This window comes from Tauraco erythrolophus, chromosome 11 (assembly GCF_009769465.1).
Source record: "Tauraco erythrolophus isolate bTauEry1 chromosome 11, bTauEry1.pri, whole genome shotgun sequence".
Lineage (NCBI taxonomy): Eukaryota > Metazoa > Chordata > Aves > Musophagiformes > Musophagidae > Tauraco > Tauraco erythrolophus.
Window position 1 is genome coordinate 12730799 of NC_141475.1, and position 23782 is coordinate 12754580.

The 23782-nt window shown below is 40.5% G+C and overlaps 1 protein-coding gene across 5 annotated transcripts in view; it reads right to left on the reverse strand.

Annotated features, from left to right (window-relative positions):
- The window catches only part of TFDP2 (transcription factor Dp-2), a 47055-nt gene that overhangs the window by 18992 nt on the left and 4281 nt on the right, over positions 1 to 23782 (reverse strand). For 2 of the 5 annotated variants that reach the window (XM_086618652.1, XM_086618654.1), the window contains exons 2-8: positions 21495 to 21561; positions 10359 to 10462; positions 6480 to 6601; positions 4744 to 4791; positions 3261 to 3423; positions 2586 to 2732; positions 191 to 259 (exon numbers count right to left, since the gene is read on the reverse strand). In XM_086618652.1, coding sequence (XP_086474778.1) covers positions 191 to 259; positions 2586 to 2732; positions 3261 to 3423; positions 4744 to 4791; positions 6480 to 6601; positions 10359 to 10462; positions 21495 to 21561 — 720 coding nt within the window. Of the gene's footprint in view, positions 1 to 190; positions 260 to 2585; positions 2733 to 3260; positions 3424 to 4743; positions 4792 to 6479; positions 6602 to 10358; positions 10463 to 21494; positions 21562 to 23782 lie in introns of those variants that run through there. The other 3 variants (XM_086618653.1, XM_009980439.2, XM_086618655.1) reach the window with 3 other exon arrangements.

Sequence of the window (23782 nt, forward strand, 5' to 3'; positions counted from 1 at the left end):
AAAATGAACCAGAAAGTGAGGGTAAGGGGTTCCCCTACTAGAATCCAGAAGGGTTGCCAGCATGAAGCTTTTCTTCCCTAGTATAATCATAGCTACTAAATACATCTAGAAATAATTTCAGAAGTTCTAACATGTCAGATTCACACTTGATAACTGCATTTATAGAAAAAAAAAAAAAAATTAAATATACCTGCAGCAGCAGTTCTTGTAGTTGGGCTCGCTTCTGTTTTATCCTTTCAATCCGCTTCTGTTTTTCTATCTTAAAGCATAAATGTAAATGCATCAAGATGATTACTTAGTTACCTTGTCTGTTCTGGCTAACTAAACAGGGTTACAGTTACGTCAGTGTGCTAGCACCATTGGCAAAATCCATACTTTCTTTGTAAATGGTGGAGAATTCCATGGCACAGTAAGTACATTGCACAAGTCTCTTGGCCATATGCATTTGCCATATATTTGCTTCTTTTTCAAACAGACTAATCGCATAGTTACATGAGTTTCTCCATAACACAGGTCTGACAAACCGTCATTTCTTTCTTGGACAACAATTTTAATTCCAGTAAAGAATCAATCATTACAAGACACTGTATTCTTTTGCCCACCCATTCCTCTTCTTTTGTATTGTGTGCTGAGTGCCGACTAGCACCACATTAAATGCTTGCCTGAGGTGGTGCTTTGTTGTTTTTTTTTCCCTTCTACTGTTCTGCCAGCTACAAGCCACTAGACATAAACCTGTGGAGACTGAGCTCAGGATCATCACCTGCATCTTTCCAGTGACCTCTGCGTTTTGTTGGACTACTCATTTGAGACTTGATAAAACTGACAAGATTTCAGCAGTAAAAAGGGGGTAGAGGTAACATTTCCTACATGAGCGCGGAATCCACTTCTTGCAACAGTTTTGCTCACGTCATTTGATGGGGCAAAGCTATCTTCAACATAAACACACAGTGTTTGGGACACTAGTAGTGCTGGATGTCTACTGCCACTGCAGATACAACCAACGGTGTTTCAGTTGTGTTCTGGGGCAATACTAAGAATTGGACAATAGTCATCACATTTATAAGGTATTCTTCCTCATCATCCTGTTGATGCCAGCACCGGAACACTGCTCCCAAAAATATTACCTTTTCATTCAACCACTGAAGCTAAATGATGCAGTCTTTTAAAATTTAGCTGGCCTAAACGCTCCCTATTTTATTTACAATGTTGCTTTGTGGTGGTCCCCTCCCTTTAATCTTAAACTGCATCCTTCAGAACACAGTAGACTATTTTCTCTGCTGGAACAAATATAACTCTTAAAACCAATAAAGATATAATTTAGACATGGTTTCTATATAACAAACGCTTTTGTACTGATTTCTCATTTTTGTACTAGTAATCTTATTACAGAATTACACCATAAGAAGAGTTGGCGCTTTATACAGCTTTAGAAGCAAAATGAATTCTGATTTTCACACCATGAAAATGCAGCTTTATTTTCTATTATGTCATAGGAAGCAACACTTTAAGAAAATATGCCTGGCTTCCATTTTGTGCGTAAATAATTAGAGCCTGAAAGAGTGAATAGCATATGATCATTGTAGATGACAATGAAATTCCAGTTCCATGTTTGTAACAGTAACCTATACTGAAGATAATACATTCACATGAATGCATGTAAAATGTAGATTTAACCATAATTTAAAAAAAAAAAAAAAGAATCCTGGACTATAACGATTGGGCATTATATGCCCGATACTCCTTGGGTGGATGTATTTTCCGAGTTGCTCTAATGAAGAAGGATAGTAAAAGCTTTTTTTCTTACTACATTTAGAAAGACAATTCATGTAAATGAACCTGCACAAAAAAGACTGGTTTGTACTGGAGAGGTACCCTACAAACATTTTAAGATATTTAAAGTCACAAGTATCACATAGTAGCTATTAAAATGTATTTACAGGCAGTCATTACAGAACTCTGCCGTAAATACAGTAACTTGTGCTTTTTATTTACGGAGCATTTGGCCTGAAGGAGAAGCATGTATTTATTTGTGCATATAAATTTTGGCATCCTTGCAAAAACATGGTAACTCTTAGCCTGCTGGAAAAATCATGGAAATAACCTAAGTAAAACGTCATTTTCCCCCCTGCCAGTTCATGACTAGTATTTGATATCCTAGCAAGAATTATTTTTCAATTTAATTTCCTTTGAATGGCATTTCCAAGTACATGCATTAAAGGAAAATTGATCTCCTTTCAAATGTATACCATTTTGTAAGGACAGCTGCACCACAAATTATTTTGACTTTGTTCTGCTTAATTCAGGCTACTACAGACTTCAATCTTAAAAGTTATATCTGATTTAATCAATGTCTATTTCTGTAAGATAAACAGGTTTTTTAAACTTAATGTAACGTATACTAAATAAAACTGAAATAAACATATTCTTTCAGCTTATTAAAATATCCAAAGTTATATTTTAATATAAATTCATTTTATATGAATCAAAATCAATGAGGTTCAAATTGAGAAAAAACCCTCTTCTAGAGTAGAGCAGCTTCATTATCACAGCCCATGAACCACACAGAATTTCCCACCTCACTTTACCTCTAGATTCTGACATTCCTGAGCTGAGTTTGTAGGAAGGCCGATCCATCTGATTTCCTTCTTCTCCTTTGAAATTATGTTCATTGCCATCAGGACATTAAGGGCATCGTAAACTCTCCGTCTAATATTTTTCTGATCATAAGCCTGCTAAGAAAACAATGCAGCATTAATTGCAACAGAACTCAAAAAGGAAAAAAAAAAATCAAACACATCTGTCATAGATATGTAGAAGGTAAAAAGCCAAAACGGCAGTTTAAGTCAGAGTGGTATTACATGATGCCTTCAGCTGTGCTACCACCTGATATCACATGAGGTGTTTGGTCGCAAATGGAACCTTCAGGCCTGCTTGACACCTCTGTGCAGAAAATTCCCATCGTGGCAAGCAGTTGAAAAGCCTGACTGGGCCACTTATGGTGGGTACAAGAGGAGCATTTTTTTGAAATAGAGAACTCTGCCAAAAGAAATCTATTTTGTTTATAATTTAGAGGGAGTTCAAATCTTCATTTTAATTATGTATTTTTAAATTGAGAGGGTAAGTCTTCATATTTGGGAAGTAGTTAAGTGAAGGAAAGTATGGAACATGGCAGGACAGCACAGAAATGGAAGGAACAGAATTCCACGATAAACCAGACAATTTTGTAATAGTATTACAGATTTCAACACGTATTTGCTTACCGAATCTGTAGCTAGGTGGCTGTTAGAATTTGTGAATTCTGATACCAGCTCATCAGCGACTTCATTGTACGAAGTTGTTCCTTTACGTTGAACTTTTTCACATACTTTCATTGAAAAATGCCTGAGACCCTTCCCATTTTTATCTCCTTTTTTGCTTCTCTTACTGAAGGGAGAAAAGTGGTTATTTTAATACACTGAATCTTAATAAGCTACTTTTTTACACAGCAAAAGGTCTACCTTTTGCAACAGGAATCAGGACTCGTGACATTACGTACTGCTTGAATGAAAAATAAAACTGTTACGCTTTTTTGAATGTTTCTTGTTTCTTACAAGTTGGCAAAAAAGTACACGGGAGCCCTTTCTCGGCGATTTCTACGTTGATAGTATTGGAACACATGCTACTGGGCAGATGTGTAAAAAACTGGATTTGTAATTCATCTCCAGGTAGTTTCACAAAAGAACAATCAAAAAAAGGGAGAAAACCTCACAGGCTGTTTATGTCCCTGGAAGCCAGATTTACAGGGAACTCTCATGGTTGTGCTTAAAATAGACAGGCTCAGACATCCCTATTTACAATACAGCAAAAGATCCCTTAATTCTCCAAGTGACCAAGTTTAGTGTCTGTGCCACCACAGTTAAGACTGAGATACAAGAATCTCTTTTATGGAGAGTAAGTACATACTCATTGGTTTTTATGGTGCCAAATTAGTAACTGTCACGGTTATCTTCCATTCACTCTCTTCCCCCAGAAAAGCACAACCTTAAATAATGGTAATGGAAAAAACAGGAGCAATTGATTTCATCACACAAGCTAGATTTGGATGCATATTTCAACAGAAGCTTTTAAAAAGCTCAGCTGTATTGCTGGGGTTTTTTAATTACAGTTTTACAGCTTGGTTTGATAATATGTTTCAGGGAGATCTGTTATTTTACAGAAAAAGGCTTAGTTCTGTCAACAGTAACAAGCTAAGGAAAACATTAAAATATAAGAATGCTTTTCAAAATTTTGAATATATTTAAGAAAATAAAACATTGGAAAGAAGGGCAGCAGAGAAGGAAGAGTGGAAAGGAATACCGGAAGATTTGAACAAAAAAAACCACACTCCTGATCTCTTTGCAGATATTCAAGTTGAGTAACCCCTGACTGGTAAACAAATAAAACCACCTTGAATGCATTTAAAGAAGTTTTGGAAGCAAAGGAAAAGATCATCTGTTTACAAGTATTTGTCACATTGAAAACTAGAACAGTTCTGTTTCTGAAGATGCATTGTGTTTGTTTTTCACAACTTCCAGTATCATCTGTAACAGCAAATATGTTAATCAGGAAGAGTAATGAATTATAACTACAAGGAATAGCATACAACATAGCTTCTATGTGGAGGAGTGAAAGTGGGAACTGGACACCCATCTCTCTGAAGGGCAGATCTGAAGCAATAAACCAGGTATAACTCTATACATAAAATATATGTTCGATAATACTCACCTTTCTGAAAAATCTGATTCTATAAATTCTCGAGTCCGTTTCCTGTCCCTAAGGAAAAACAATTCAAACTTAGGTAAGAATAATATTATATATTTCAACCAACAACATCAGTATATTTGGGACCTGACAATGTTACGCAGGGAGCTGAATGGAAGTGGTGGGTGGGTGCCTGTGCCACGAAAGGCTGCCCGTGTGCGGGAGTGCAATCCAGAACCCATCCAGCCTTCTGCCGGCGGGATCCTGCCCATGGTGCTTAACCCAGGTCTGAGCACAGCAGGGCCAGGCAGGGGCCGCACTGGGCTGGAACCAGGCTCCAGAGGCGGCAGTACCGCGTCAGGCAGTTTTACAGCTCGGTTCGATAGTGTGTTTCAGAGACATCTATTGTTTTGCAAAAAAAGGCCTGGTTCTGTCAGCAGTAACAAACTAAAGAAAACATGAAAATAGAAGAATGCTTTTCAAACTTTTGACTCCATTTAAGAAAACAGAACACTGGAAAGAAAGGCAGAAGAGAAGGAAGAGTGGAAAGGAATGCCCAAAGATAGGCTGAACAAAACCCCCACACTCCTGATCCCTTTGCAGATATTCAAGTTGAGTAACCCCTGATAGGTAAACAAGGTTGATGCACTGCAACTCTGGGAATCTCCATCACCTGGGTTTGGATGGAGCTTAAGAAAGCTCATGGACATTGATTCTGTTTTAGCAAACTGTGCACAGACACTATAGCTTTTCTCTCCTCTGGCTACTGAAATAATTTCTGCCTGGCCTCCCATTTCACAAAATTTGCAGAAACAAAGTATTCCTTGACAACTCCTTTTTGAAATAAAGTCAGAACTAAATAGATTCAAAAGATATCTGAGGAGATAAACACATACTCAGCAAAAAGAAAAATCAAGCTTAAAAACTGCTCAACTGGTCATGCAGTTTATTGACTCGATGGTGGGAATATAGCGACTGGGAAGTACAAGCCTATGACAGTCCTTGCTTACAGCACAGAATGAAGAAAGTCAAGGTACCAACATTATACTCCCATTTCTGCTATGTCCTAGATGCTCCATTTTCCCATCTCTAAAGCTGGAAAGCTACTACTGACTTTCATCACCTGTTTAGAAAAATTAACCCAGATACAGAAATAAATTACTTTTTCAGAGGCAAAGCACTGCAGCTGTCTCAAAACAGATAAGCTCAGCAGTACTAGTATAAAAAAAAATATATATATAATGAAACACTGTAAAGACCAGAATTCCTTAGAAGAGATGAAGAGAGTCATATTACTTTGGAGCACCTCAGAACTCCATGAAAACTTGTTGCTGCTGTAAAACAGTAATAAGAATATGACACTGATTACATGCAAAATTATTCTTAAATGCCTCTTGAAGTGTTTTTGACAGTCTCTCCCCCTGTTGGGACCTGCTGATACACTCAACAGCAAAGCTACCTGGACACAGCATGAACTTACGAAAAAAATAAAGGCTTCTTTTAACAGGGCTCATGAATTTGTGACTCTCCATTTTCACAAAGAAACAGATACTGCCATAAATCAAAATTAAAACAGACAGTGAAGTGACTGGTGCTTGTACTTCTGTGTTCTCATCCTCCAGACTTCAAAAGTGCACAATAGGCTATTAGTTGTGCCAAGAACTAGAGGCCATAAGCCAACGTATAGATACAACAGCATATATGAAGGAAAAAAATCAGAACAGATCCTCAAATATCTTTAAATAAAATCAAAATCTTACCCTGGGACCCAGCCAGAAGCTTCTGTTATGTGTGTCTGTGTGACCATTGTTGGAGCTGGGTTATATTGACTCCCAATCAGAACACTCCCTGAATTGGTCAGTCTTTGTGATGTGCTTATGATCTGTGAAATTTAGAAATAAAAAAAACACAGCTCTCTTAAGAAAACGGAGGTTACCACAGCCCAAAATTCATACTAAGCACAGTACTAATAAAAAAGAGTAATTCTGTACCAGATGCAAGCTGCAGTCAAAATATACAGAAGAGATGCCATCAGAAGATCTTCATACATTAAAGAAATTACAATGCTGTTAAGTTTTCTACTAATTGCACCATATGACTGTATTACTCATATGGACAAGATCTAGACAAATAGAAATAATTACTAGGTACAGCAGATAGGATCTAGACCTATACACATCTAATTGTTTCTTCCAGAGTACGTCTGTCTAGGCAATCCTCTGTAATCTATAAAGCCTCCTTTGCAATGGGTTTGCCTCTTCTCATTGTCTGTCTTTGGTACCAAAGACAATCTGAACTGCAGGCAAAATACTCCCTGCAGTTTCTAGCATTCACAAGATCTCACAGCATGCCAGCAAGCTAATAGTACAACATTGTACCTATGGAATTAAATGTACAGTCTGTGCAGTATAGACAGAATTTACATCTGCTCAAACCTGGGGAAACTGTATGTACAATGGCTGTTAACACTAAGACACTTGGTCTCAATTTTTTAATCACATCTAAGTTCATTCTTTAAAGTAGTTCACCAGAAGAATTTAGATAGTACTTAAAAATGAAAGAGTATTAATTAGTTAATCTTTACAATTAGGCACATGTTAAATTGTTTTGATTCCAGTATGGTGAGATTCATACAAAAGCTTCTTGGACAATACTTTCTACTCATATAGCTTAAACTTTCTTTTACTTACCTCCATTTGTTAGTGATATTTTGAGTACCTACTGTATTAAACTTTGTAGTTTCCTTTAGTAAACTTACCCAAGACCCATGTAAGTATGTGGCAGATACTTTGTTTGGTATCTGTCAATATTGTTAAAACAAGCAGAAAAAATGGTATCTGAAGAATTTTCCATTTCTGTAGCTCAATGAGCATTACTTCACATCCCTCCTGACACTACACCATCACTACATTTATGTATTTTTTATCTTAAAGACATAAATTTATCTTACTTATTTTTGCAAGCGGATAGCTTGACAGAAGCAAGCGAAACCAGAAATTTAGGAAAACCAAAACACAGGTACAAGTTAGATACTGACTGGTTGATACTGGAGAACAAAAGCCCTCCGGCTGCTTTACACACTGCATGCAGGCGCAGGAAAGGCATCGACTTTTATCAGCTTACAGCTACGTTGGCTTAAAGTCAGAAACGTTTTGTGATAGAATGATTAATTTTCAAAAGCTTGCTCAAGTTCAGCACTGGTGTAACACCAGTGAGAATCAGTGATACAGTGTTTCAATTAAACATCAATCCAATCCAGGAACTTTCTGCTTCAATTTCTTGCACCACTATAAAAAATGTTTACTTGCAGTAAGCATATGGTTCTGGCAGCATATGGCAGACATATGCCAAGGGGAAGAGATTTTAAATATTTTGCATACTGAACTGCGTTTCACCACACTGCACCCTCTCTGAGGTTTCACATCATTCTACTGATGTCTTATAAATCATAGATCAAATGTGTCAGAAAAGAGTATCTTACGTCTGAATTCATAATTTTGTTGTGACAGCCACTACAATGAACCGAGGTGGCAAAATCATGTTCGGGTGTTCCCAAGACCGACCTGTCCCATATCTTTCTATCCCTTGGTGCCATCTCGTGGAGATGGACACCAGCAGCACCCGCTCCAAGGAGCCCCATTCCCATGGCAGCCACGCCGCTCGGGTAGTGCCCTGTTCGATGGCAGGCACATGTGGCAGTTGCACAGGCACAAAAATCCACCTGTCTACAGCCTGTTGTTAAAGCTGCAAGTTTTGGACGCAGGGACACAACGTCACGGGTACACAAACCAATGCTATTGCAGTGTCACTTTTAAATTTACTACTCAATGTTTGCTTTCACAAAAAATGCTACACGGTATTTGCAGAGGACTAATTCCATCTTAACAGCAAACGTTTTTCCAGTGTGCCTGAAGTAATCACATAAATTCACTGCGTAGAATACAAAAGAAAACCACACCCTTATTTAGCAAATAAGAGCACCTGTAGGACGTGTCAAATCCCTCTAATTAGCACTAACGTTTTATCAATAATAGGCTGTTAAATTTACACCGACAGACTGAATCTAAAGAACCTGTAACAAACACTCACATGCAAGCATCCAGCCAGCAAACTGTGCTGATTTCACCCTGGCACTGCCCAGCCCCAAGGGATTCAGACCCACGGCCACCGTGCAGCCAACAGCCCGCTCCACTGATCCCGAGGGCTGTGTGCTGGTTTGAGGGACCTGGAGCAGCTGCAAGGGCTGTAACTGCAGAGGTTAAATAAAACCAAAACCTGCTCACGGCAGCACGGTGTTGCTAACCCAGGTGAGATGCCGAAGGAGTGCCAACGTTCCCACTATCAAGAACTTGTGAACATTCTCTAAAAGGTCTGGCACACAACACAGCCGTACGCTGCATGTCTTAGGAGGCCAGTGTTAATGGCTATTTAATAAGAAAATGTTTTCTAAATACAGATCTATCCTTGCAAAGCAGCAGAATAAAATAATAATTAAAGAATTATTTTAAAATAAAATAAGAATACAAATTACAGAAAACAGAATCTGTGTCTCACACCATGCAGTAGTTTTTGCAACTTCTACCTGCTGTAGAACCTAAACCATAACTAGGGTTCATTTAAACCAAAAGCAGGGGCTTGAGAAGTCACTTGTAAGAGTAGGAACTGCATTAACTGACTGTTCTCCCCTGTTCTTGGCTGTTATTTGTTGCATTCAAAAAATATATCTTTTTTAGCAGGACTATTGTAGAGAAAGGCTACAGGGCACATGCTCCAGCAATACTTGCATCAGCACCGAGACACTGAGGAACACTATGCTCTGGCAGACAGCTCATGGCCAGTACTTCTGACGGAGAGCTCTACACAGTGGAGAATGAAGCTCGGGGGGCCTGGCTGCAATGCTTGTGCCCATCTGTCCAACTGGGATAAAAGCCATTGAAGAACAGTAATAACTGCTGATGCGAAAATTATTTAGAAAAGACATCAAATGGTTCTTGTACTCAGGCTGAGGGCTTGGCAAGTAGGCATCAGGTTACTAGAAACTGTTCACTGTACTGCCTACTTAGTTCTCTGGCCACCAGAAAACTGAAAATTTTTCTCAAAATTAGATGCAAAATCCTTGAAACAGCAAGATACACTCACATACAGTTATCATTTACAGGAAAAGACAGTTTTAAGAAGAGTAGTTTCAACAAGTAAAATCTCTAGTGACTCATCCGAGACATTTAGTCTTCGGCAATGATGGAGATTTACTGGTGAGAACATGACTCAAAATATTCAAAGAGTATCTGTACCATTCTTAATGAGATTTTTTTTTTTCTTAATACACTTTTGAGTAATAGTTAAAATGTTGACTGGTACGTTGTTTCATTTTCCATGCAAAGCCAGGAAGTCAAGTATCCTCTAAGGTCACATACCAGATGGCTGTTGGGACTGGCAGTTCTGGCATGCCAAGCGTGCGGTACCCACACGGCACCACCCTTCCAACCAGGTGGGGCGCTTCGGCAGCCTTTGCGCTGAGGCAGGAAGCAGCAAGTTCCCAGCACTGTTCACATCTTTGTTTTTCGCATTTCCATATTACATCAACAGGAAGTCACAGAGCTAGTTACACAAGGGAGCACCACCGGAGTTGCAAAACTTACCATTTGGGGTCCAACATTCACATTGATTGGTCCTAAGGTTTTTGGCAAAATCTTAGTTGGGGAATTGGTGCTGGAAACTGGTAATGTGATTATTGAAATATTACCTAAAAAAGCAGTAAAAGAGAGTTTAAAATTACTTCCTTAGTAACCTATGAATAACACTTTGGGAAATTCTCACATCATTTTAACGCTCTGGACTCGGGTTAACTGTTTTGTCTCGTACACTGCAAACACACTCTCACATAACAGCCTCCAGACCTTTTAGCAAATGTCACAAGGACACCTCACAAACACCTTCGCTATTTTATCTTTAAAATTACATGTTAGCATTTTATTTCCAGAAACAATTTCTTCTTGCCTACAACAAAGAGCACACAGCCTGCCATATCTGAGCATTAGAAGTTAAATTAAGAGCACACTTCTAGAAAGAAGTCAGCATACAAATCCTATTTAGAATCATAGCACACGTACAAAATATGTATCCATATATCTTCATGGCCTTAACCATTCCTACACTCAACCATTCCTTGACTATACTGAAGTATTCTGTAAACACCAGTGAAGTAAGCCTATCACAGCCCGTCACCGTACAGATGGAGTAAGTGACGCCTTTACAACTGACCCAGAGAGAACAGGCAGCTGGATGCCAAGATAAAGCCAACCATGCCATCTGGAACCCGGTGCGTTCTCATCCCAAGATGTTTAGCACCTGTGTGATCCCAGACTGCTTACAGATCTAACTCATCCTGCCTTCACATAGATAAGCGCGGCTCTATGCTGAGAGCCTCACAAATGCTGCCGTTCTTCCTCTGCTCCAAATTTTATCTTGTAATCTTGATTATTCAGACTTAATGTCTTTATCAAAACTGTCATGCAGCACTACCATTAGCCCATGAGTGTTCAAACTGTTTTACACAAGCCACTCAAAGTGGTGAACGCACTTATCTGTTGACATTGTGGCAGCAGCGGCTCCTGTCTCTCTGACAGTCTCAAAGCAAGAGAGCCGGGAATCAATCACATACCTGCCCCCATCCTTATACACAGCCCTGCTCAAAACGGGGAATGACTGTGATGGGTCTGGAGGCAGAATCAAATACAAGGAAGAGCTGCCACTGCCTCATAATCCAGAGCCAGCTTGGGTCTAGCTGGGGTCATGAGCTGTAAGGACAAGGATTGGCTCCTGAAGAGCTCCTTACACTCTCTGGCACTAGCGGAGAGAAGTCATCTGAGGTGACCGGGTCCTTCAGAACAGCGCAGACACCAGCCCTCACCACCGCCCTGCCCTGCCCTCCTTCCACAGCAGCTGGCCAACATTCAGCTTAGCCCAGACAGTCCCAAGCTGACTCAGCAGTGTTAGACATTTCTGCTCCTTGGTCTTTTCTCGTATAACCTGTTCGCCTCCACTGCCCACTTTTCTCACTTGGTCTCGAACTGTGGGTTTTGGTTGGTTGTTTTTTTAATACACCTATGTTCTGCCATGAGGTAACTGGAAAATCATAAATTCAACAGCGTGACTTCTCTGTAATACAAAGCAGCAGCAACATAAAGGAGAGAAAAAGAATACTTAAAAAAGGATCTTCTGTAGCTACAGCACAGAACTAGAAAAGATGTAGACATACGTAGAGTCTCACCTTTATAAAAAATGAACAGAGATATGACAAATATTTACGATTTGAGACAAGGATGTTCCAATGTTCTGAGTAAGTTCCTTTGGCATCTGGAGTAGCACTACTACTTAATATTCATTGGCCAAAAGGCAGACCTGTATCTGAGAACATCTTCAGAAGAAGCTTGCTTCTTCTCTATTCAATAAATTGAATGATTTATTCAGTCATCTAACTCACCTAGAAAAAAACCCTTATAAAACCCACACACTCACAAACCCACCCCACAGTAAATCCTTGCTCTATTATGAAGCACCTTTTGTGAGGTAGTGCCAGAGAGCAGAAGACAACAGCAAGTCATGATTGACATATACGTGTTCCCATTTTGAGCTCAAAATAGTTCTCTAAACTGGCCAGTTACTTGTCAATTTTATTTCTGCTACAGGATTTTGCCCAGGATTTGCTAAACCGTGCTAAAATATTCTCATCAAAACCTAGTCTCCTCTCTCCTTGCAGGCTGTTGTCATCAATGACGTGCCTGTCACTTCCCACTACTTCTGTAGAAATTTTCCTCTTTTCTGCTGCAGCTGAAACTTTTGATCCTTTTTAGTCCAAGATCAGCTCTCATGCTATTTCTCCTTGTCCCTTTACTTACCAGGGTAAAGAAATAAATTACTGTCTCTGGTGCTGACAACATAAGGTCACCTGGCAAAGTGCAGTGGAATTCTGAAACGCCAGCATTTGGCTTACAGTTCTCTTACCACAGGGCTACATCAGAGTCATCTCCAGCGACGCTTCCTGGCCTGCAAGAGGCTCAGGAACGCCATGTTTCACAACGCGAGTTTGAGCCGTGTCAGACTTACTGTACCGTACGATCAGCACTGCTGGTGCACAGTCAGTCAAACGTAGGCCTCTGCCCACTGTCCCACATCCATCGCTGTGCACATGGTTGGTTTCTTTCTCAACACGTGGCCTGTAGATTGTCATCTATTTGCACTGAATAGTTTCCAACGTATGTATGTATATACCTCCCCTCACACACATCTGCAGGCTCCCTGAAAACCGTAGCTTAAAAATACAACACACATGGCCAAAGTTACATACAACCACCAAATTCACTGGAAAAAACACTAATTAAGAGCTACTGCTGCACTGTGCCTTCATTTACATGTATGCACTCACCATTAATGAGTTGTTCAAATTAGTTGATCTGGAATTTAAAAAAGACAAACACATATGACATGTTTAAAAGTCTTTTTCGCTAGTTTCTGTCAGTAGGAAAGATCTTCACCTTCTGATCCCTACACAAATGCCCTCGTTTGGCAGCAGCAGTGTCAAAATGATCTTTAGAAAGTTTTCCATGTTTCCCTGCCCTTGTCTTTCCTTTTAAATTTCTTTGTGGGTAAGTACAAATATGTCAATGTGTAGACTTTTCAACACAGATAGGATGGAAAGGGACTAGTTTATGAGTAAGGTCTCTCATCCACCATGGACAAAAGGAAAGAGCAACCACATTTTTCACAATAAGAGGTCATCTGTGTGTCAGCAGTTAAAAAAACCAGTAAACAGAAAGTTTTATCACTTATGAATAAAATATTCCCTCCCTTCTGTTTTCTTTTTTTCAAAAATCATGTCATAGTCCAGATACTCATGTGACTTCAACTGTTCCAAATTCCCATCTCTCTTCACAGCAAACATGACAGTTGGTTCAGTTAGTTACTGCAAAAAGTTAACGTGTTTCCAAAGCTTCCAAAGAGACCACCCCAACCTGAAGAGACAGATTTTGCAGTCAATATCACCAGTGTCACTACTCTTCTCTAAATAAAGAGAAATCCAACTTCCAAGAGCATCCTGTCCTGCCCGTGGCCTTCATGGAGTGGCAGCGCAGATCCGTGGGACACAGTTGCCACTGAAAGACCTGGAGCTGGCCAGGACTGATCCCAGCGCAATAAAAACATCACCACAAACTGGAAACTGCCAACACAAGTACAACCAGCTCAGACAGCAGGCACTTGCTCGCTAAGATGACTAGCTGTATTTTACACCAAATTTTCAAGGTTAGTGCAGCTGTGTTAGCTGAAGAGCTGGTAATTTCTAAAGTTTTGAAGGCAAGGTAGTCTTACAAAAAAGCAAGCATCAACAGGAACAATCTCTTCAAGTCTTATTTATAAAACAGCATAGAAAAAGTAGGAGGAAGCTGTTTGTCGATCATCTAAACAATATTCAACTTAAAGCTGAAATATCACCAAACTAATTATATATACTCTATCACATAGCAATTGTAAAGGTGTTAAACATGATCAAACTCCAAATAAATGCCAATTCTTAATAACGCCCATCACTTGGGCACAAACAAGACCACACTGCCTTATGTTGCACTGAAAAACAGCAGTGCCTACAGTGATACGCTGAATACAATGGGACTCATCAGCCGCCTAGTCACGGCAGTCTTATTGCATGGATGGAAAAGGTCAGCAGAGATGGATCGAACTGGAATGATTTGTATAATAATACGCAATTCTTATCTAATGTTTCTCAGCAGTACTTTCAAAGCACAAAGGAGGTCACTGTCATTCCCATTTTACCTATGGAAAACCGAGAACATGGGAAAGAAACCCACTTAAAAATGCTCATAGAGGATTTAACTGCAATATATATAAAACCACCAGAAACTGAGCATGCTCATCTCTGATGCAAATTCAAAAGAAAAATCTGTCAGTGGACATACGTATGTTTCTCTTAGAACAAAAGCACTTTGCTTCTACATAAATTATTTTTCCATCCCCCAGTCACCACTACTGTTGTTTCTCATGGAGAAAAAACAGTGTTGCTATTATTTTATATTTAGAAAAACATGATCACTACATAACTATTATTCTTCCTGGCATTTGCGAAGTATTTTTACTTGCACCCACAAAGCACAATTCAATTTAAATGATCTTCAGCTGCAAGCAGTCACAGAACAACGTCATTCGTGTTTACGTGCATGTAGGCTCACATGCACACACTAACTTACCATCCCACAAGACTAACTTTAAATTGTTATATGGCATCCCAAATAGCTTAACTTCACACCAACATGGACACATATACAAACAGGAATCTAAAAGAGATTTTAGTGGGGTTTTTTTCCTGTATAACTAAATCTGTTTGGTGCAGCTTCGTTGCAAAGATAACCAGAAACAATGTCAACTGGACAATCTATAGAATCTGTCACAGCCGGTTTGAAGGAAACCATAGCTGATGGGAATCACAAACCAACCAGCTGGAGTCACACACAATACGTCCCTCAACAAAAAAAAGTCTTTGAATTTTTAGACAAAACACCAGGGAAGTGCTGGTAATGTGGATTTCATATTCAGAGCTCTGAAACAAACGTCCACATTTTTTAAAGCGTATCATTGAACAGCCATTTTAAATAATACCGCCTATGGCTTGATGGTAATGGCAAAAAGTCCCAGTTCAGAGTTGTAAAATATTGGAAGTCCATTAGGATATTTAGCAATAACATATGTGATGTGTCCTCAGGCTCCTTTGTTACACAAAACCACAAACTGATCTCCAAGATCAGGGTACAGCATTATAAAAGCATACAGAAAAACTCAATTATTAATATGCTATTAGTATGCATGTATTTTCTTGGTACATTTCTTCATTCATTTATTGCACAAGCTTACTAGGCTATAAACATAACTGTAAAAATTCTATAGTCCGTAGAAGCACATACATACCTAGAAATACATGAAATTGAAGAGATTTGTAGAAAAGAATAAAATGGGGCAGACGATATTTCAGTATACTTCAGGCTTACACTGGGCAGTACATTTTCAGCCTTTTACTGTTCCATTTGAGAAAAATTTATAGGAGTGAACAGTTGCATGAATCTCAAAGTACCAAGTGTAGGCCTGCTGATAACCAGTTCTGTTGCCTTCATCATTTTAGCAGATCTCTTCAAGCACACAATGAACACCCAGCACTCTTCTGGCCTGGAGCTGGAACCCTCTGTAAGGCCCTGGTCAGATATTCAGCACACTGCCACTAAAATTCGTTTATGTAGACCCCATCACCACTGAGCATTCCTGTCTGCAAGCCAGCACAGCCACGGATGGCTATGGCTGTGCAGTGAACTTGCCTTCTTTTCCTTTGGCAAGGGGGAACAATGGGTATTTTTTGGCTGAATCTATTCCTGGTTCCAGTGAACTGCTCAGCCACAAACACAGCTATAATGGCACTAGGCAAAGGAAAATGTTTAAAAGCAGCTGAGAGGTGACCAGAGCCAACTCAACTGGCACTGTTGCAAGAGATGATGTCTATCAAAGCAAGCAAAACATTACATCGTAAAGTAATGCAGAAAATGGTTAAAATGTTATTTAAAAAAAAAAAAAAAGAGAGAGAAAGAAAGAGGGAGACACCCACCTTACTGCTTCCATTACAGCAACACAGGCATGTGGCAGTCCTGTGCACTGAGAAGTTTCTAAAACTAAAACATCAGCCCTATCAGGGCTTAGTAAAAATTAGGTACTTCATAAAAAAAAGACGTATTGAAACAAAGTTCATTATGAATTATTAAAAGTTAAGATTCCCGCCCAAAGCAGTCTGGGTTGCAATTTGATCTAATTAAGGGATCTTCCATCATGGAGCCTGTTGCGAGACTGGTGGTCTAGAGCTGGACTCCCTTTTCCCTCCACAGCAACAAACAGAGACCACCATGTAAATTCATAGAGTTTAAGAATATAGTAACAAAAAAGTAATAACTAAGGACAGTGTGATTCAACAAAATTATTGTGTTAGTCTACATTACACATTTTAAGATGAGAATCAAATATGTCACTCATAGTCAACCAGTTGAAAACTGTTGCTTCTTTCTTCCACACCCTATTAACTAAGAACTGTCAACTCACTGTTCATAGACAAAAGTGGATTGGTACCCAGTGTCTTTTCTGGGATACAGACACACTGGGTCAGCCAACAGATTTTGTTTAGAAGGCAAACACAACAGTTAACCTGTGAAATAAACTCATTTTTAATGTGCAAGAGTATTCCCCATGAAAGATAACAAAACGTGATTTCAGTAACTTTTGTATTTTTTTTTTTTACAGGCACTTACAAACTTAGAGTTCTTTACATTTTCTGGTTATTATCTATTGAAAATTAAGCTTGTGCTCCAGGTGACTTCTCTGTATATTTAATTGATCTGATTTACTTTTGGCAATATCCCTTACTGGCATGTCGTTTACATCAAGTACTTCTAAAATAAGCTTAAAGTGTGCCAAAACCAGACCTCAGAAACAGTATAATTAAAAATGCAACCTATTAAATACAAGTTAATCCTTAATAGACTCTTTTCCATTTATGTCATATGTATTACTTCTTCATTCCTACCAGCAGCTATGAGTTTTAAATGAAACGACCTTGTTACAGGAGACATCTTGTTTTTTTCAGAATCAAATTCTCATTGGGAGTTTTCTGGCTCAAAGTCTGGTAAGATTTTTTTTTTTCCCCAAAATCTAGCCTTCCTGACAATTTCTACTGATTTTGCTGTTCGTTTTGTTGTAACTGTAGAAATTCTGAACAAACTCCAACTTCTCAAGTTTATGAAAAACATCAACTCATATCTAACCTCTTCCCTGCCCTCAAACCTAAACTAACTTTTCTTGGTAAACTATGTATTTAACATGCAAAGCTACAAGAGTCTGCAGACAGAATCGCAGAAGCATTGGGAGGGACCTCTGGAGGTCATCTTGTCCAATATCCCTGCTCAAGCCAGGTCAGCCAAAGCACACTGCCCAAGACCATATCCAGACATCTTCTGAATTATCTCTAAGGATGGAGACTCCGTAATCTCTTTGGGGAATCTGGGCCAGTGGTTGGTCACCCTCGCAATAAAAAAAAACCCCAACATTTCCTGATGTTCAGAGAAAACCTCTTGTGTTTCAGTCTGTGCCCATGCCTCTGGGCTTGTCACTGAGCACCACTGAAAAGACTCTGGCTCCATCCTCTTGTGCACCCTCCCTTCAGGTATTCATTGCCAAGTTTCCCCCGAGCCTTCTCTCTCCAGACTGAACAGTCTCAGCTCTCAGCCTTTCCTCGTATGAGAGATGTTTCAGTCCCTTCATGGCCCACGGTTGGCCTCTCTCCGCGATGTCTGTCTCTCTTTCACTGGGGAGCGCCGCACCTGGGCTCGGTGCTCCAGAAGTGGCCTCACCAGGGCTGAGCGGAGGGCAAGGGCCACCTCCCTGGGCCTGCTCTAACACTGCTCCCCGCGCAGCCCACAACACCGCTACCCCTCCCTGTGGCAAGGGCCCACTGCTGGCTCGTGGTCACCTTGCTCCCCACCAGCACCCCCGCGTCCCTTTCTGCAGCGCTGCTGTCCCGGTGCAGGGGCTGTTCCCGCGCCTCTCCAAAGCGCAGGCACCGCCGCCCCCCGCGAAGCGCCGCCGTGCTCGGTCTGAACGCGGCGAGCCCGGCCGTACCGCGCCGTTACCCGCGGGCAGCGCGCGGCGCGGCCAGGCGAGAGCAATCGCGCGCCGAGCCGGGCCGAGCGGAGCAGGTGGCGGGGCCCGCGGGGCCGGTGCCAGAGCCGCACCAGCGCGACAGGCGGCACAGTCCCACAGCTGCCTTAGGAAACGCTCTCCTCTTCCGCGTGTGCCGCTCTAAATACTGTCCTTCGGGATGACATTCCCAAATTTAAACAGGCAGTTGCCGTTCAGCCCGCCCCGCGCGGCAGCCGAAGGACTCGAGAGTGGCTTTGCCCGGCTACAGGCTCAGGGCACGGAACGCCAGCGCTGGCGGGAGCGGAGCGGACACCAAACCCCGCGGCAGCCGAGGCTGCTCCGTGCCAAGCTCAGGGGGCTTTGCCAGAGCAGGAGCTGCAGCGGCCGGCAGCCGGACGGACCGTCCTGCCCTCCGCGGTGGGCGCCGGCAGCGGCCCCTCCGCCCCGGCCCGTCCTGCAGAACGGCGCGCGTCAAGTGGAAGTCTTGGAGTTCTCTTGTTTTGTTCAAAGGAATCTTTAGGACACGCTGTCCCTTCACCTGTCGCTGCAGAAGGCAACATCTGAACTAATTTCAGGTGTGCTGAATGAGAGTGCTCACCTGGCACCACGTGAGCAATTTACAGCTCAATTTACAGCTGTAAAAAACTCTCAATTTACAGCTGAGAAGCAGCACCTGCTTTGATTACTAAAATGATTTCGCAATAATATCAGATTGCAAACCTTGATTTCATTACAGGGCTTCATACCTCAGCAACGCCAGTGCTCAAAAGATCAGGTAGCCTCGGAATTGCTCCTTAAACTAGAATGGAGCCCTCAAAGCTGCAGACATCCACTTGGATGCACAAAGGGCAGGCGAGGTGGCTTTATGGGAGAAGAGACCAAGTGATAATATAGATGTGCCCTCTGCTTGGAATCCACAGGAAAAGATTTGATTTTCCATTTTTATAATACATACGAACAGGATTACAAAACTGGAAGTGTTTAACTTACTGACTGGGCATGTCTCCCAGTCAGATTAAATTTTAAATTCTCCTGGAATTTAAATCACGTGCAACTTTTCAACATGAACTCTATGATATGTCTGATTTGATTCATTCTCAGCTTGAAACCATCACCCCAAAACCACAACAGAACTGTCACTATCCAACTCAATCCCAAACCTTATTATACCTGTTTAAGAACTAACTTGAACTATTTTACTTAAAAATTTTAACAGAATAGGCCAACTCCACAAAGACATCTTGCTGTGTAAACCAGGATTTTGTCCAAATAAGGGAGTAACTTAGTTGTTGTCAGTTAACTTTATTAGGCACCAAAGTTCTGCCTACACCCAGGAGTGTGTCAATCCAGTTAGCATGGAGCACACCAGGAGTTTCTCACAACAGGCACAATCCATGATAAAACACTAGCAGAACACCGAAGACATACGTACAGATCTATCCCCAAGGCTAAGAACAGCAACAATCATCTTTGTTCTCCAAAACATGAGAGGAAGCATCCCTTTTGTGTTCAGTAACCCCAGAGTATTCATTCACTAAAGAATGAGACCCAGGGCCAACTTTTTCTGTCTGGGAGAATTAAAATGCAGGAATTATTCCTACAGGAATAATTTTAATCACTAGTCTGCCAGGCACTTTCAGATAAGGAAATGAAGCATAGTCAGCCCAGCTTGCCATAGCTGAACAATTCCGACTGTAACAATAAGAATCTACTACATCAAAGACTGAGTGATAACGTGAATGAAAACAACTTTCAGAAAGGAAATATCCAGACTGTGCTATGTGGACTACTCAAAATATTTTACTCTGTGACTGTCCTTGCTACAAGCAGTCCCTGGCATTAGGTAAGTTCCCTGGCCATTAGTCAAGAGCCATCCACATGTGGCGTTCTCTCTCAGATCCAATGAGTGTTCACATCAAGCAGAGGAAACAAGCTCCAAATGGAGATCCTTTAGCCAGGAGAGCCTGTTGCCTACGAGTTAAAGGCAACAAATGTAGTAAAGTGAATTGTCTGTTGAATGGGAATTGTTCGCTACACAAAGTGAACAACATTCTGAGTTAATGCTCTGGTGAGCACTGTGATATTTCTTCTAGGCACACCTAAAAAGAAAAATCTAGTTCCCTTCAGAATTAGGCACTAAGTCTTTTTATGAGGATTACAAATTTGAATATATGGGCTTTGGTTCTGCAATCATCACATTTAAAACATCAAACTCCTTAGTAAATCTGTATTGCATTTAGATACACTGAGTACTAGAAATGCTTCTTTTAACCAAACATCATCTATACAAGGAATAAAAAAATACTGCAAGTATTTTAAGTCTGATGCACCTAAACTGTTGTAACAAGCAAAAAATCCTTCTTCCAGCTAATACACATATTTGTTTATTGCAATGGTTAACAGCAAACCAGTATTTACTTCGAAAGGTTGATTGAAGCGTTTCCTGAATTGTAAAGCCTCAAGTTTTCTAATATTGATAAGGAGCTGAAGTTTTATTTTATTGGAATCCCATAGCTGCTCTGACTGCAAACACAGTTTTAGAGTCAAAAGTGATTATCTAGAAATGCTAAGAATAAACATGATAGGACAAAATGTAATTATTACTGTAAACTGTCCAGAAGGCTTATAAAAGTACCACAAGATATCACTGACTATGGAGTCGTGCTTATCCTTCTCTCTCATTGGACTGCAACAGAGTCTGGGTGCGGCGTGGAAATCAGGAAATTCAGCACATTATTGGCCATCAAGGAAAAAAAAAAGGACTTATTTTATCCTCTATTTTTACTGCACTCTCTTTTCCCCTCTGAAAACCTGAAGATCTTCCAACCTGTTACTGATACTTGCATGTCAGTAATAAAACATTTACCAGTGTGGCTGTATGAAATACATTTTGAACATTCAAATTCTGAGTCTCCCAAAACTGAACCAACCATATGCACTGAAATCAGCAATAATACTTTACTAACTTAGTAAACACAAGAGAGAAATAAGTCTTAATGTATGCTGCTTCTCTATGTATACAAGTAGCATTCTCTTACCTTTTGTTGGACTCCGGTTCTGATCTATAAATCCTTTTAAGTCTCCATTTGTGGAAGTCACACTAACCTAAACAAAACATTTTAAAAATATCATTTTAAAACATGATAAACCTTTCCATGTTTTCTAGCATGCAAATAACAGTATTATGAAAGTAATCTGTTCTGCATTTCTGAAACATCATAATCCCATAGATAGTAAAGTCTAACAAGAACAGGAGATTCAAAGCAAAGGATCCGAGTCATTTACTGTGTATATATGAAGACAAACTCTAATTTTAACTAAGTTGTTACCTAAAAAAACCAAACCCTAAATATTCTGATACTGTACTATACATGACCCAAGCAGCACATTCTGGCTCTTATGGTGCAAGTCACTGTCCTGTCCATGTCAAACAGAGCAGATGCCATCAATGACACAGCAGATATCTGCCTCATGTCCAGGATTCTCAGTACTAAGCTGAATAGTCTGCAGGTCTGAGATGTGACTGTTGATGCATTTTAAATACATTCCCCAGTCTTCAGAGATAAACTGATTTACCCTGAGGGTAAATGACCAGAGACATGGAGAACTTAAACCATACACAGAATGGTGCATCTCAGATTTTGGCATGCACACAATGCCTAGAAAGGTGGAGTTTGTACAGAAAAACGCAACATTACTGTTCCTGGATGAGGGAGGAGGAGATGGAAAGCCCCTCCAGATCCCAGCTAACAAGGGACCGGCCCAGCAGCAGTCAGTAATGGTAAGGCATTCTGCAGTGTCAGAGCATTGTGCTTGTACCACCTGGGTAACCTCTGTTCAACAAAGCATTTTGTTTTGCTTCCAAGATGGAAGCTGTGATAAGCACTAAGGGATTGAGCTCTGTTGGAGCAGTAGGGTATTAAATTAAATACTACAAAACTTCCTTCTAAAATACTGTAAAATTCAAGTTCTTCTGTAAGTAATTGGGACAAAGGGTTCAGGTATCCAAGTTAAGAAAAACCAATCATGCAATCAAGGATCAAATATTTGCTTTACTTTACAGATGTATGTAGTAATACTGGAACATATGCTAGGGCTGCTCACAGAATTTTAATCATACTGAACTCGAAAAATCATTTAGTTGCAGACAAATTAAACAGTAGTAACGTAACACTAAAATAAACTACACATGAACAAAAAATACCTACTACAAACATTGAATCGCTCAGTTCTACTAGAGAACTTGTATTTGGCAAGTGATTATTGAAGGGGAAAATCTGCACACAGCATGGTGACACTCTTTTGAAACTACTTCTATTAAGATTTTTTCACTATCAGGAGCAACATACAAACCTTAACTGTTGCTGCACTACCCTGATGGTAAAACACTGCCCAAATGAGCTGTTACGTGCTTCTGTAAAACAAGCCCTCGGAGATGCTCAAAGTAGGTCATCAGTTTATCTCAAACGCTGGCTGTATCAGACTTTCTCTTGCCTGTCACACCCAACTAGATGGTCATATGCTATTTCCAACTGGCAACCACATGCTTTGGTTAATGCAGACTATGGTACCACCAGAAGTTGCTTCTGAAAAAGTAGTCTGTCTCATTTTCCCCTCTCTGTTTTCACTTTTGTCTCCCACCAGGTGGCAGCGGTGCAGAGGCAATGCAGCAGGGCTGGGGAGGACGTGACCAGGAACGCCTGGGTTTGAGCGGTGGAAAGAGGAGGAAGACATGAAAACAAAAGCAAAACAGCTCCCATCACGTTTTGGTAGCGGGTCCATACGGAAAGCAACAGCATTCTCATATTCTTCCCCCCGGGTGCGTGGGCGGCAAGGGAAGCTCATGTGATTCCTTACACTGAAAACGTATTCTTGAGGAGATCTTTAAAATAGAGGTTGGAAAGTTTAGTAAATTGCATAGCATATAGCATAGAAAGGGCGTTAATGACTGCGAAGCCAAGATAAAGAGCCAGCACTCTTGGATCATACTGCTGCTGCCTTTGTACAGGGAGTAACAGTATCAGCTCCTCCCTAGAACCCCTGCCTCTGCAGGAAATAGAAGAACACAAATAGAGAAAATTTTAATTCAGAGAAGGAACAGGGGAGCCACAGGTATAAATATCAATTTAAGGGCCTTAACTCATTCCAAGAGAAAGGACAAGAATTACAATTCCCATGAACATCTTCAGAGACAGCACTGCAATTTGTTCACAGCTGAACCTTAAGCTCTAGATTTACAACTGCACGTTTCCCTACTGATCCATATCGGTGCTGCAGTTCAACACTGAAGATGATCTACATACGCACTGTCAGCCCAAGGCGACCC